General features: G+C 47.5%; 1 protein-coding gene and 1 long non-coding RNA gene across 3 annotated transcripts in view; one reads left to right on the top strand and one right to left on the bottom strand.

Annotated features, from left to right (window-relative positions):
* The window catches only part of ITGAM (integrin subunit alpha M), a 76,574-nt gene extending 61,968 nt beyond the window's left edge, over positions 1-14,606 (top strand). For both annotated transcript variants that reach the window (XM_055297843.2, XM_055297842.2), the window contains exons 15-30: positions 3,185-3,315; positions 3,408-3,571; positions 6,246-6,400; positions 6,498-6,629; positions 6,805-6,878; positions 7,106-7,247; positions 7,343-7,465; positions 8,695-8,774; positions 9,970-10,053; positions 10,998-11,073; positions 11,554-11,661; positions 11,841-11,924; positions 12,068-12,181; positions 12,262-12,363; positions 12,879-12,989; positions 13,342-14,606. In XM_055297843.2, coding sequence (XP_055153818.1) covers positions 3,185-3,315; positions 3,408-3,571; positions 6,246-6,400; positions 6,498-6,629; positions 6,805-6,878; positions 7,106-7,247; positions 7,343-7,465; positions 8,695-8,774; positions 9,970-10,053; positions 10,998-11,073; positions 11,554-11,661; positions 11,841-11,924; positions 12,068-12,181; positions 12,262-12,363; positions 12,879-12,989; positions 13,342-13,413 — 1,752 coding nt within the window. In that variant the 3' untranslated portion in view covers positions 13,414-14,606. The remainder of the gene's footprint in view (positions 1-3,184; positions 3,316-3,407; positions 3,572-6,245; positions 6,401-6,497; positions 6,630-6,804; positions 6,879-7,105; positions 7,248-7,342; positions 7,466-8,694; positions 8,775-9,969; positions 10,054-10,997; positions 11,074-11,553; positions 11,662-11,840; positions 11,925-12,067; positions 12,182-12,261; positions 12,364-12,878; positions 12,990-13,341) is intronic.
* Positions 6,683-13,175, bottom strand: LOC134731722 (uncharacterized). The gene is made up of 4 exons (XR_010114224.1): positions 12,040-13,175; positions 11,778-11,918; positions 10,972-11,109; positions 6,683-7,548 (listed from the first exon to the last, which is right to left on the bottom strand). It is a non-coding gene; the product is annotated as an uncharacterized lncRNA (long non-coding RNA).
* Positions 14,607-14,911: the final 305 nt, after the last annotated feature.

The raw sequence follows: 14,911 nt of genomic DNA, 5'->3' as shown, positions 1-14,911 counted from the left end.
TTTTTTTTTTTTTTTGAGACGGAGTCTCACTCTGCTGCCCAGGCTGGAGTGCAGTGGCATGATCACAGCTCACTGCATTCGCCACCTCCTGGGTTCAAGTGATTCTCCTGCCTCAGGCTCCTGAGTAGCTGGCATTACAAGCATGTGCCACCACACCTGGTTGATTTTCTTATTTTTAGTAGAGACAGGGTTTCACCACGTTGGCCAGGCTGGTTTTGAACTCCTCATCTCAGGTGATCCACTTGCCTCGACATCCCAAAGTGCTGGGATTGCAGGCGTGAGCCACCGCACCTGGCCAAAGCTTGCCAATTCTATCTTTTTGAAAAATCAACTTAATTTCATTGATTTTTTTTCTATTCTCTATTTGATTTATTTTTCTGTAATCTTTATTATTTTCTTCCTTCTACTAACTTTAGGTTTAGTTTGTTCTTTTATTTCTCATTTCTTGAGGTGTAAAGTTAGGTTTTGTAATTGAAATTTTTCTTTTTGTTTTAAAATTAGGTGTTTATCACTCTGAACTTCCCTTTAGTACTGCTTTTGCTGCCTCCCATTAAGTTTGGTATATTGCGTTTTTGTTTTCATTTATCTCATGTTATTTTCTAATTTCTTTTTTATCCATTAGTTGTTCAAGGGTGTATTGTTTAATTTTTACATATGTATGTTTTTTCCAGTTTTTCTTCTGGTATTGATTTTTAGTTTCATTCCATTGTGGCTGGAAAAGATTCTTGATATAATTTAAATCATTTTAAATTTGTTGACTTGTTTTGTGACCTAACATGTGATCTGTCCTGGGGAATGGTCCATGTGCACTTGAGAAGAATTTATAATCTGCAGTAGTTGGCTCGTGTATTTTGTATATGTCTGTTAAGTCCATTTGGTCCATTCTCTCTTGTTTTTTTTTGTCTAGTTGTTCTATTTGCTATTGAAAGTAGGATTTTGAAGTTTCTTACTATTGAATTGCTGTTTATTTCTCCCTTCAGTTCTGTCATTATTAGCTTTATATATTTAGATGTCTGATGGGTGTGTATATAATTAATTGTTGTAACTCCTGGTGAAATGGCCATTTCATCATTATATAATATCCTTATTTGTTTTTTTGACTTAAGTCTATTTTGTCTGATATTAGCATGTCATCCTGCTCTCTTTTGGTTACCATTTTCATGGAATAGCATTTTCTACTCCTTTACTTTTAGCCTATGTGTCAGTAAATACAAAGTGGGTATCTTGTAGATAGCATATAATTGGATTTTGTATTTTTATTAATTCTACCACTCTGTTTTGAGAGTTTACTTCTGTTTACATTTAAAGTAATTATTGATAGAGAAGGATTTACTACTGCCATTTTGTTAATTGTTTTCTGTTAGTCATGTAGGTCTTTTTTTTTTTTTTTTTTTTTTGGGACGGAGTCTCGCTCTGTCGCCCCCAGGCTGGAGTGCAGTGGCGCGATCTCGGCTCTCTGCAAGCTCCGCCTCCCGGGTTCACGCCATTCTCCTGCCTCAGCCTCTCCGAGTAGCTGGGACTACAGGCGCCCGCCACCACACCCGGCTAATTTTTTGTATTTTTTAGTAGAGACGGGGTTTCACTGTGGTCTCGATCTCCTGACCTCGTGATCCGCCCGCCTCGGCCTCCCAAAGTGCTGGGATTACAAGCGTGAGCCACCGCGCCTGGCCGTCATATAGGTCTTTTGTCCCTCTTTTCTTCTCTTGCTGTCTTCCTTGTTGTTTTATTGTTGTTAATTTTTATATTAATATGCTTTCATTCTGTTCTCTTTTTGTACTTTTTTTTTTTGAGATGGAGTCTCACTCTGTCGCCCAGGCTGGAGTTCAGTGGCGCGATCTCGGCTCATTGCAAGCTCCGCCTCCCGGGTTCAGGCCGTTCTCCTGCCTCAGCCTTCCGAGTAGCTGGGACTACAGGTGCCCACCACCTCTGCCGGCTAATTTTTTTGTGTTTTTAGTAGAGATGGGGTTTCACCATGTTAGCCAGGATGGTCTCGATCTCCTGACCTCGTGATCCGCCCGCTTCGGCCTCCCAGAGTGCTGGGATTACAGGTTTGAGCCACCGCGTCTGGCCCTTTTTTTGTGTATATAACTTCTAAAGGTATTTTCTTTGTGGTTTCCACAAAACATCTCATAATTATCATGGTCTATTTTAAGCTGGTAACAACTGAACTTAAATCACATGCACTCTTTACTTTTATTCCCCACTACACGTTTTATGTTATTGATTCACAATTTACAGTTATTTATATTGTGTATCCAGTAACACAATTTTAGCTATAGTTATTTTTAATATCTTTCTCTTATAACTTTTATACCATAATTAAAAGTGTCCATTTCACTGGCATTAAGGACATGACAAAATCACTTTTAAAATTTCTTTAAAATTTATTATTTGGCTGTCATTTTTTTCAATATTACTCTTGCACATACTTTAAAGAGTCAAAATAGTTCCAAAAAGCTCACTGTAAAAAAACAACAATTTCCACATACACTATGGTTTTGGCTTCATTTCCCTTGCTCTGAGGAAACCACTTTCAGCTCTTTCAATTCTCTATTTGTTCAAATTACATAATAATAATTTTGCTACTTTTTGATTTTTGTTTTACCACTGACTTCCCACCATGGAAGGTAGAGATTGATCTCTTTTTCAGTTTTCCTTTTGCCACATAGTAGCACTCTTTTACCCCTTCTTTACTCCTCATGTTTATGTGATCATTTTGGTTAGATCAACATTCAGTGTTTGCATTATTCTGACTATGTAAATGAAATTCAGCTGAGCCAAATAATATACTTTTACTTTTCTCTGTACCCAGGGAAATGCAGGTAATTAATAGAAACTTGGGATTGGGCGTGGTGGCTCACACCTATAATCCTAGCACCTGAGAGGCTGATAGGACAGAATTGCTTGAGCCCAGGAGTTCAAGACCAGCCTGGGCCACAAAGTGAGACCCCGTTTTTATTTTAAAAGTTTTTTTAAAAAATATATTGTAGATATCCTCTTGAGGTTGTGGTCTAAAGGTGAATTCCTTGATAAGTTCTAAGCTGTCCTAGTTCCTTGGTTAGTTGCAAGAGATGAGACTTGAGTAGAGCTTAGAGAACCTCTGTCTGGGCCATGCTGGATGACTGAGTTATACATCTCCTGTCTTTCCTACGCCCTTCTCTCTCCACCTCTTTTTTACCCTCAGCGGATAGCAGGCTCCAAGCTCTCTCCCAGGCTCCAGTATTTTGGTCAGTCACTGAGTGGGGGCCAGGACCTCACAATGGATGGACTGGTGGACCTGACTGTAGGAGCCCAGGGGCATGTGCTGCTGCTCAGGTGAGAATGCCTTTTGGAGTCAACCAGACATTCTCCCTTGAAGGAATGTTTCTTGTTTGAAGGTCCCTGATGGTTTTCTGGTGTCCCTGCAGGTCCCAGCCAGTACTGAGAGTCAAGGCAATCATGGAGTTCAATCCCAGGGAAGTGGCAAGGAATGTATTTGAGTGTAATGATCAGGTGGTGAAAGGCAAGGAAGCCGGGGAGGTCAGAGTCTGCCTCCATGTCCAGAAGAGCACACGGGATCGGCTAACAGAAGGTGAGGCTTGGTGGGTGAGTCTCAAGAGGTTAAACGACCGAGGACGTGAATGGGTGCTGCAACCCACTCTGCCCAGCCTTCTGGCTGTCCTGAGCTGAGTTCTCACAGGCTCTGACAACCTTCTCCAAGCCTTACCTGAGTGAGCAGACTATTGCCCTGCTGGGTAAGGAAGTCCAGTGGACCTCCCTAAAGAGGTGAGCATGTGGCACTTCCTTACTCCCTCAGTTCTCCAGAGAACTGAAGGCCCCATGCCTATGAACGAACCATGTTTTTGTTTTTTAATTAATGGAGAGAAAACCTATTTGGGGAGATTGAATTGATGAAGCTAAACAGAGATTTACAAAGCACTCACATATGCATTTTATCACCAGTGACTTCTTCCCTTGTTCCTATTCTCAAAAAGTAGAACTGGGTTTGGGGTGGGAGAATAGTAATGACAGTACTAAGAATAACTGTCTCTAGTAGTGACAGCACTAGGAATAACTGTCTGTAGTAATGACAGTACTAGAAAGAATTGTATCCTCTTTAAAGGTAAAATTATTAGCTGGGCATGATGACATGTTCTTGTAGTCTCAGCTACTTGAGAGGCTGAGGTGGGAGGATCACTTGAGCCCAGGAGGTTGAGACCAGCCTGGGCAACATAGCAAGACCCATCCCTAAAAAATGAGTACCTTTCTAGGAACAGTTTTCCTGTGCTGAGGAGATAGCGTTCCAGATATGAGAGCAGCCAGCATGGCTAGAAATTAAGAGCAAAATGTTACAGAGTAGAGAATTGAAGGAGAGGTACCCTTAAACCTACATAGAAGTCCCCCTCTACTCTTTGGCTGACTCCTGAGACACTAATGCGTAGGTCAGTACTCCAAGAAACCCAGTAGAAAACAGCAACTGAAAAGCCAAAGAGCTGATCAGAGAATTCAGCAGCTCCTCAGTGCTGGGGAGACAGAGATTTGAGAGGCCTTGGTAAATACTTTGGTCTTTCCATTGAGACAACTGACTAGCAACCAAGAGAAACAATACACAATAGAAATAGACTCACAGGTGATTCAGAAATTAGAGTGATTGGATAGGAATTTTTAAAAGGTAACTATAATTAATATCTTCAAGAAAAAAGGGAAAGGATGAGAACTTCAGCAAAAACCTGGAATTCATAAAATAGAGTCAAATGGAAACTCTAGAACCAAAAATTGCAATGACTGAAATGAAGAATTCAGTAAATAGATTTATAGCAGATTAGAAGCAGAACAGAGAATTAGTGAACAAGAAGACAAGTCATTTGAAAGCATCTGGATAAATATGCAATAAAAAGAATGAAAAATACATAAAAACATCATAAGAGATGTGTGAGATATGGTGAAAGATCTAACAAACATGTAATTGGAATTACAGAAAGTGGTGGTGGGGGAGGAGAGAGAGAGAGAGAGAGAGAAAGAAAATAGGAAAGATGTAATAGGAAAGACAGAATAGGAAAGATGGAATAGGATGGAATAGGAAAGATGCAGTAGCTAAAGAATTTCCCCAAACTGGCCAGTCACGGTGGCTCATGCCTGTAATCCCAGCACTTTGGGAGGCCGAGGCAGGTGGATCACCTGAGGTCAGGGTTTGAGACCAGCCTGGCCAACATGGTGAAACCCCATCTCTACTAAAAATACAAAATTAGCAGGTGTGCTGGTATGCATCTATAATCCCAGCTACTCAGGAGGCTGAAGCAGGAGAATTGCTTGAACCTGGGAGGCGGAGGTTGCAGTGAGCTGAGATCGCCCCATTGCACTCCAGCCTGGGTGACAAGTGCAAAACTCCATTTCAAAAAAAAAAAAAAATTTCCCCAAACTGATGAAAGACATCAAGATTCTTTACAAAATCAAAGCAGGATAAATATGAAGGACATTATATCAATGTACATTTTATTCAAACTGCTGAAGACCAAAGACAAAGAGAAAAAAATTTAAAGTAGTCAGAAAACTACAATAAATTTTTTAGTAACAGAATAGCTACCATTTGTTGAGCACTTACTGTATAAAAAACACTGTGCTAAATATTTGATAAGCACTATTTCATTTCCTTTTTACCATTGGGAGGGTATCATTATTATCATTATTATCCTCACTTTAAAAATAAAGAATGGAGGCCAGGTGCAGTGGCTCACGCCTTTTATCCCAGCGCTTTGGGGGGCTGAGGCAAGTGGATTAGTTCGAGACCAGCCTGGCCAACATGGTGAAACCCCATTTCTACTAAAAATACAAAAATTAGCAGGACGTGGTGGTATGTGCCTGTAATCCCACATACTCGGGAGGCTGAGGCAGGAGAAAGGCTTGAACCTGGGAGGCAGAGGTTGCAGCGAGCTGAGATTGCACCACTGCACTCCAGCCTGGGCAACAGAGCGAGATTCTGTCTCAAAAAAGAAAATAAAAAATAAAAAGAAAGGAAGGAAGAAGGGAAGGAAGGAAAGGAAGGAAGAAGGGAAGGAAGGAAAGGAAGGAAAGGAAGAAAAGGAAGGAAGGAAAGGAAAGGAAAAAAGGAAGGAAGGGAGCAAGGAAAGAAAGAAAGGAGACTCAGAGAGGTCAGATAACATACCCCAAGTCGCATAGCTGAGAAGCAGAGGAGCTGGGCCTCGAACTCCCATCTGCCGAGCTCCGAGGCTCAGGCCCCTCACCACTGTGCCACCCTGTCCCTTCAGGGCAGATCCAGAGTGTTGTGACTTATGACCTGGCTCTGGACTCCGGCCGCACACATTCCCGCGCTGTCTTCAATGAGACAAAGAACAACACACGCAGAGGGACACAGGTCTTGGGGCTGACCCAGACTTGTGAGACCCTGAAACTACAGTTGCCGGTGAGCAGGCTAGTGGCCAGACCACTGGGTCCTCCAAGCATGGAGTGGGCTTGGGGAGCTAAGGAAGGCAGATCCCTAAATCCCGGCTATCTCTTAGAATTGCGTCGAGGACCCAGTGAGACCCATTGTGCTGCACCTGAACTTCTCTCTGGTGGGAACGCCCTTGTCTGCTTTCGGGAACCTCCGGCCAGTGCTGGCTGAGGATGCTCAGAGACTCTTCACAGCCTTGGTGAGTCCGGAGTTGGGGTCCTGCGGGGGTGTGGAAGAGACCAGAGACCAAGGTGGTTGAAACTCATTTTATTTGATTGCATCTAATTTTACTTCAACATTTGATTTTATTGTTTAATTTCACAATACTTGGTTATTTCCTTTCCTTTCATTTGATCATATTTATTTTTTAAAAGTTTCCCTTTGAGAAGAATTGTGGCAAGGACAACATCTGCCAGGATGACCTCAGCATCACCTTCAGTTTCATGAGGTGAGTTTCCTTTCTTCCTCACCTCCTCCAGAGAAGAACCCGTACCATGACCCGCTCTGTTTTCCTTCTGGCCCCCAAGGGAGCCGGGTGTTCCTGGGCTATAAGGTCCGGTGTGGCTGCCCCTCTACTGTTGTCTCTCATCAAGTACCTGTGTCTCTGTTCTGCCGGAGCAGGCTTGCCACAGGGAAGCCCAGCGCCCCATCCCCCGGCCTGTCTTCTTCCCACAGCCTGGACTGCCTCGTGGTGGGTGGGCCCCGGGAGTTCAACGTGACAGTGACTGTGAGAAATGATGGTGAGGACTCCTACAGGACACAGGTCACCTTCTTCTTCCCACTTGGCCTGTCCTACCGGAAGGTGTCAAAGCTCCAGGTAGCCACATCCTTCTCAGGCTCTATCTGACCTTTGCTTCCCCATCCTCATGGCTGGAGGTGGATATCACCGCCTTTGCCTCCCCTGCCTTCCAGAGCCAGCGCTCACAGCGATCCTGGCGCCTGGCCTGTGAGTCTGCCTCCTCCACCGAAGTGTCTGGGGCCTTGAAGAGCACCAACTGCAGCATAAACCACCCCATCTTCCCGGAAAACTCAGAGGTCAGAACTCCTGGCTCCTCCTCTCCTTTTCTCTTTGATGTCTTTGGGGATTCTTTTCTTCTTCTCTTCTTTAGTAGTGGTTCCTTTTTGTACAAAACAGCTTTATTGAGATATAATTCACATACCATCCAATTCACCTATTTAAAGCATACATATCAAGCCCGGCACAGTGGCTCATGCTTGTAATCATAGCACTTTAGGAGGTCGAGGCAGGAGGATCGCTTGAGCCTGAGAGTTTGAAACCAGCCTGGGTGACATGGCAGACCCTGTCTCTACAAAAAATGTAAAAATTAGCTGGGCGTGGTGGTGCACACCTGTAGTCCCAGCTACTCAGGAGGCTAGGGTGGGAGGATCGTCTGAGCCTGGGAGGTTGAGGCTGCAGCAAGCTGTGATCACACCACTGCACTCTAGCCTGGGTGACAGAGTGAGACCCTGTCTCTAAAATAAATAAAATGAAATAAAATAAAATAACGTATACAGTTCAGTGGCTTTGAGTGAATTCACAGGGTCTTGCATCCATCATCATGATCCATTTTGGAACATCTTCATTACCTCACAAAGAGCCTCTATTCCCATTGGCCCTCAGCCCCAATCCTCCCATATGCCCCAGCCCTACGCAACCACTAATCTACTTTGTGTCTATAGATTTGCCTGTTCTGGACATTTCATATAAATGAAATAATCCCATATGTGATCCTTTCGCTAGCATAATATTAAGCAAGGACTTAGCAAGGATCATTCATGTCATAGCACATGTCAGTACCTCATTACTTTAAAAAAAAGTTTTTAAATTTTTTATATATTTTTTTGAGATGGAGTCTCACTTCGTCGCCCAGGCTGAAGTGCAGTGGTGCAATCTTGGCTCACTGCAACCTCCGCCTCCCAGGTTTAAGCGATTCTTGTGCCTCACTCTCCCAAGTAGCTGGGGTTACATGCGCCTGCCACCACACCCAGCTAATTTTTGTATTTTTAGTAGATACGGGGTTTTGTCATGTTGGCCAGACTGGTCTCGAACTCCTGACCTCAGGTGATCCACCTGCCTCAGCTTCCCAAAGTGCTGGGATTACAGGTGTGAGCCACCGCACCCAGCTTTCATTGCTTTTTATTTGGTGAACAATATCCTGTAGTATGGATGGGCCATATTTCATGTCTCTGTTAATCAGATGACGGGCATTTGGGTTATTTCTTCTCTCCTATTTCTACATTGTCTCTCCTTTCTCCCACTCCAGGTCACCTTTAATATCACGTTTGATGTGGACTCTAAGGCTTCCCTTGGAAACAAACTGCTCCTCAAGGCCAAAGTGACCAGGTGCTCTCTGCTGCCAGGCTTCCGCAGGCAGTTTACCGTCTGAGGCCCCAGCCCCTGGCCCATGGTGGGCCTTTGCCCTTTGCCCACTGGTTCTCCCTTCAACTCATTCGTTCACTCAGCAAACACTCACTGACCACCCACCATGTGCTGGGCCTCGTGCCGAGTGCTGGTGGGATGGTGGTGGATCAGACGATGGTGGTTCCTGCCCTCTCGGAGATGATAATTTGGTGGCAAAGACAGACAAGAAAACTAGCCATTAATCTTGCATCTCAAATCCAGTATGAGATGCAAGATTAGATGGGGGATGGCCAGTGTTCTTGGGAGTTTGGAGTTCAGAGAAGATTCCTAAAGAAAATATATTTAGGAGCTGGGCGTGGTGGCTCGAGCCTGTGATCCCAGCACTTTGGGAGGCTGAGGCAAAACAATTGCTCTAACCCAGGAGTTCAAAATCAGCCTAGATAACATTATCAATAACCTGTTTCTACAAAAAAAATACAAAAATTAGCCAGGCATGGTGGTGCATGCCTGTAATCCCAGCTACTCAGGAGGCTGAGGCACGAGAATTGCTTGAGCCTGGAAGATTGAGGCTGCAGTGAGCTGAGATTGTGCCACTGCACTCCAGCCTGGGCAACAGAGTGAGACCCAGTCTCAAAATAATAATAATAATAATAATAAAAAGGGAAAAAAAAGAAAGTATATTTAGACAAAGCAAAGGCACGAACTGAGGGTGGGCATGAAGACAGAAGGCAGGAAGCAGATACCAGGAATGGGAAGATCAGGGTGTGTTTAAGAGTGGCCTCAGCATGAAATGCAGGGTTGAAGGAGTTGGTGGTGGTTAGATACAGGCCATATCCCAAAATGACTGACGGGTGTTGTTTGGGATTTGCAGTTTCGCCTCTGGGAGTGACATAATCATATTTGCATGTTAGAACGATCACTCTTCAGGAGGGCTGGCGATTGGGGTGGGAGCAGGTGTGAATTCAGGGGACCAGTTAGAAGAAGGTGGTTGCAGACATCCAGGTGGAGAGGGATGGGCCTGGGCTAGCTGGGGGCAGGGGTTGGAGAACAGTGGGGTTTCAGATGCAGAGATAACAGAACTTGGTGGCTGACTGGAGGCAGGGAGTGAGGGAGAGGGAGGAGGAAAGACTAACTGTCAGTTCTCAAGAGCCGGCTGGAGCTCTTTCTTTCCCTCCAGTGAGAACAACATGCCCAGAACCAACAAAACAGAATTCCAACTGGAGCTGCCGGTGAAATACGCTGTCTACATGGTGGTCACCAGGTGCTGGCTTCCAGGACTTTAGCGGAGCCTCCACTTCTGGGCTGGACATGGCTGATTGTGTATCTGTGTGCATGAGTCTGTGCATGTTTGTGTGTGTGTGTGAGTCTGAGGATCTATGTGCATGTATGTGTGCATGGGTGTGTATTTGAGCATGTGTGTGTGTGTGTGATCTATGTGCATGCTTGTGTGCATGGATGTGTATTTGTGCATGTATGTGTCTGAGGATCTATCTGCATGTGTGTATGTGTGCATGGGCATATATTTGTGCATGTGAGTGTGATCTATATGTGTGTGTGTGCATGGGTGTGTATTTTTGCATGTGTGAGTGTGAGGATCCTTGTGCATGGGTATTTGTGCATGTGTGAGGATCTATGTGCATGTGTGTGTGTGCATGGGTGTGTATTTATGCATGGGTGTGTGTGAGGATCTATGTGCATGTGTGTGTGCATGGGTGTGTGTGCATGTGTGTGTGAGGATCTATGTGCATGTGTGTGTGCATGGGTGTGTGTGCACGTGTGTGTATGAGGATCTATGTGCATGTATGTGTGCATGGGTGTGTATTTGTGCATACGGCTGAGGGTCTATGTGCATGTGTGTGCACATGGGTGTGTATTTGTGCATGTGTGTGTGTCTGAGGATCTATGTGCATGTATGTGTGCATGGGTGTGTATTTGTATTTGTGTGTGTGTGTGTCTGAGGGTCTATGTGCATGTGTGTATGTGCTCATGGGCGTGCATTTGTGCACGTGTGTGTGAGTGGCCCAAATGAGCACGCACTGTGTGTCCAGCACACATTGCTTCCCCTGCACCCCCCCCATCTCCACCCCCCAGGCCTTCATACCCATTACCCATGTGCCTGTTCGCTCCTTACACACTTAGCCTGAGATACCCTCCCAGGGCACCCCTCATGTTTTGTCACCTCCTGTCCCTTTTTTCTCTCTTCAGCCATGAGGTCTCCACTAAATATCTCAGCTTCACGGCCTCAGAGAATACCAGTCAGGTCATGCAGCATCAGTATCAGGTGGGGAGCTGGGACGTCTGGGTCCTGAGAAGGAGGCTGGGGAGGAAAATGCAGAAACAGGGATGGGAAATATGCACAAGGCGCCTGTGGTGTGCCAGGCTTGGTTCCACGCTGCTATCACTCAGTATGCACACATACACGCACGTATGTATGTGACATGCACGCACGTAATTATCTTGTGTTACCTTCTTAACGACTCTGTGGGGGCACTGTCATGATCCCCAGTTTACAGATGAAGAAACTGAGGTTCAGAGAGGTTTACAGAACATGCCGGAGGTCTCCCACCGAGTGAATGGGGAGCTAGGACTGGAGACCAGGCCGTATGGCACTAGAATGCGTATTAGGTGTACACTCCAGTCTCTCAAACAGGAAGGGGCAGGACGCCCGGGCCTATGGCCTGCCCCGTGGGGAGGGGAGGCTGATTCTCCAGGCTGGTGGGGGAGGAAGGCCAGAGCCCTGACCGCGCCCTCCCCGGTGCAGGTCAGCAACCTGGGGCAGAGGAGCCTCCCCATCAGCCTGGTGTTCTTGGTGCCCGTCCGGCTGAACCAGGCGATCATATGGGACCGCCCCCAGGTCACCTTCCCTGAGGTGAGTGGAGCTCGGCCCTGTGACTCCTGCACGGCCCTGCGCCTTCCTCTCACCTCTGTTAATGCTGGTGGGTTTTGGAGCCGCTCCGCCCCTCTCCTGGACCCAGGCCATCTCACCTCCTGAGAGACGGGCCCTGGTGCCTTCATCTCTGCCCCTTCTCAGTGCGTCTCTTTCCTCAGAACCTCTCGAGTACGTGCCACACCAAGGAGCTCTTGCCCCTTCACTCCGACTTTCTGGCTGAGCTTCGGAAGGCCCCCCTGGTGGTGAGAAGCTAAGTCAGCCCCAGGACCACACAGAGACCCAGCGCGCTTCCCTGCTGGAACCTGTATGGTCTCTGAGCAAACGGGGAGGGGGGTTCTCTGCCTTCGGCTTCCTTACCCGTCCCCTCCCCTCCTGCGTTCCCCAGAACTGCGCCATCGCTGTCTGCCAGAGAATCCAGTGTGACTTCCCGTTCTTTGGCATCCAGGAAGAATTCAATGCTACCCTCAAAGGCAACCTCTCGTTTGACTGGTACATCAAGGTGTGTGGGGTCCTGAGGCTTCGCCGGGCACAGGAGTGGTGCTCAGGGCCCAGGTGCAGTGCCCACACGCTCTTCCACAGACCTCGCATAACCACCTCCTGGTCGTGAGCACAGCTGAGATCTTGTTTAACGATTCCACGTTCACCCTGCTGCCGGGACAGGGGGCGTTTGTGAAGGCCCAGGTAACTGTCTTGGGCGCTGAGGAACTATTGCAGGGAGAGGGGCTGGGCTTGTGGAGATTTCGGGGGGAGGAGAGAGACACAAAGAGAGAGGGAGAGAGAGACAGAGAGATAGAGAGACGTAAGGAGAGAGACAGAGACAGAGAGATAGAGACAGAGGGAGAAACAGATACAGAGACAGACACAAAGGAGAGAGAGATAGAGAGATAGAGATAGAAACAGAGACAGTGAGAGATGGAGAGAGACAGAGAGATAAAGAGATACAGAGCGCGACAGAGACAGAGACAGTGAGAGATGGAGATAGAGAGACAGAGAGAGGCAGAAAGAGATAGAGATAGAGGACAGAGAAACGGAGGAGGGAGAGGAGGGAGAAGAGGTGGGGGAGGAGGACTGAGGGCTGGGGTCCTGGGGCACATGAGGAGGGGTTCCCCACTTGATTCAGGGGTGTACACGGTGTGAATGGGGAACCCCCAGAAATCCGGAGTGGTCTCCCCTGACGACCCTCCTTTCTCCCCCAGACGGAGACCAAAGTGGAGCCGTTCGAGGTCCCCAACCCCCTGCCGCTCATCGTGGGCAGCTCTGTCGGGGGGCTGATGCTCCTGGCTGTCATCACCGCCGCGCTGTACAAGGTGCTCCCCGCCGCTCCCCCACCCCCTCCCTTCCTCCTCTCGGGCCTCGCGCTGCAGCTCCATGCCTCGGTTTCCCCGGCAGCTGTGTGACTGGGGCGAGTCCGGAAGCCTCTGCGCCTCAGTCTCTTGGGGAGGGTGGCCGGGTTCATGCGCGGGGCGCGCTGAGAACGAGTCGCCCTCCTTGTTGTAGTTTCTGTTTCTCTCCAGGCCCTGACGCGGATGTCACTCCCCTCCCGCCCCGCCCTCCTGGGTCCCTTCTGTCTCCGCCGGCCCTCCCGCCCTCTCCCCCTGGTCTGCGGAGCCGCCCGCTCCCTGGCTGCTGTCGCTCTCACTGCCCTCCTCTGCCCCGCAGCTTGGCTTCTTCAAGCGGCAGTACAAGGACATGATGAGTGAAGGGGGTCCCCCGGGGGCCGAACCCCAGTAGCGGCTCCTTCCCGACCGAGCTGCCTCGCCGTGGCCAGCAGGACTCTGCCCAGACCACACGCAGCCCCCAGGCTGCTGGACACGCCGGACAGCGAAGTCTCCCCCAGACAGGAGGGGCTTGGGCTTCCATATGTGTGTGTGCAAGGGTGTATGTGCATGTGTGTGAGTGTGTGCAAGTGTCTGTGTGCAAATGTGTGCACGTGTGTGCGTGTGCGTGCATGTGCACTCGCGCGTCCATGGTGTGTGTGCAACTATGTGAGTGTGTCCAAGTGTGTGTGCGTGTGTCATGTGTGTGCCAGTGTGTGTAAGTGTGTGCATGTGCGCCAGTTTGTGCATGTGTGTGAGTGCATGTGTGTGCTCAGGGGCGTATGGCTCACGTGTCTGACTCAGATGTCTCTGGCGTGTGGGTAGGTGCCGGCAGCGCAGCCTCTCCGGCAGAAGGAAACTGCCTGGGCTCCCTTGTGCGTGGGTGAAGCCGCTGCTGGGTTTTCCTCCGGGAGAGGGGACGGTCAATCCTGTGTGCGAACACAGAGGGAAACGCAGCAGCTCCTCTCCACTGAAGGGAGTGGTACTTCTCGTTGCCTGCGAGCCTGCGGCCTGCTGGAGCCTGCACAGCTTGGATGGAGACTCCGTGAGAAGCTGTGGGTGGAACCAGGAGCCTCCTCCACACCAGTGCTGATGCCCAATAAAGATGCCCACTGAGGAATGATGAATCTTCCTTTATGGATTCATTTATTATTTCAATGTGACTTTAATTTTTTGGATGGATAAGCCTGTCTGTGGTACAAAAATCACAAGGCATTCAAGAGTGTACAGTGAAAAGTCTCCCTTTCCAGATATTCAAGTCACCTCCTTAAAGGTAGTCAAGATTGTGTTTTGATGTTTCCTTCAGACAGATTCCACGTGATGTGCAAATGTATGCACGTGTGCACACACACACCACATATACACACACACAAGCTTCTTTACACAAATGGTAGCATACTTTATATTGGTCTGTATCTTGCTTTTTTTCACTATTTCTCAGACATCGGTTCATATTAAGACATAAATTACTTTTTCATGCTTTTATACCACTGCATAGTATTCCATTGTGTGAGTGTACCATAATGTATTTAACCAGTCTTCTTTTGAAATATTATTTTCAATCTCTTGTTATTGCATCAATGCTGAGTTAATAAATCAAATACATGTCATTTTTGCATATATGTAAGGATAATTTATGGGATGTGTTTCTGGAAGTTTGGGTTCTCCCAGAAGCAAACCCCCCAAGAATTTGGGTGAAACAAGCGTATTTAAGAGGTGGCAGGCCAGGCATGGTGGCTCACACCTGAAATCTCAGCATTTTGGGAGGTGAAGGTGTGAAGATTGCTTGAGCTCAGGAGTTCGAGACTAGCCTGGGCAAGATATTGAGAACCTGTCTCCACGAAAAATTTAAAAAATTTAGCCAGGCCTGGTGTTACGTGCCTGTAGTCACAACTACTCCGGAGGCTGAGGCA

Source organism: Symphalangus syndactylus, chromosome 11, assembly GCF_028878055.3.
Source record: "Symphalangus syndactylus isolate Jambi chromosome 11, NHGRI_mSymSyn1-v2.1_pri, whole genome shotgun sequence".
Lineage (NCBI taxonomy): Eukaryota > Metazoa > Chordata > Mammalia > Primates > Hylobatidae > Symphalangus > Symphalangus syndactylus.
Note: the sequence above shows the minus strand (reverse complement) of the source record. Positions and strands in the feature narration are given on the sequence as shown.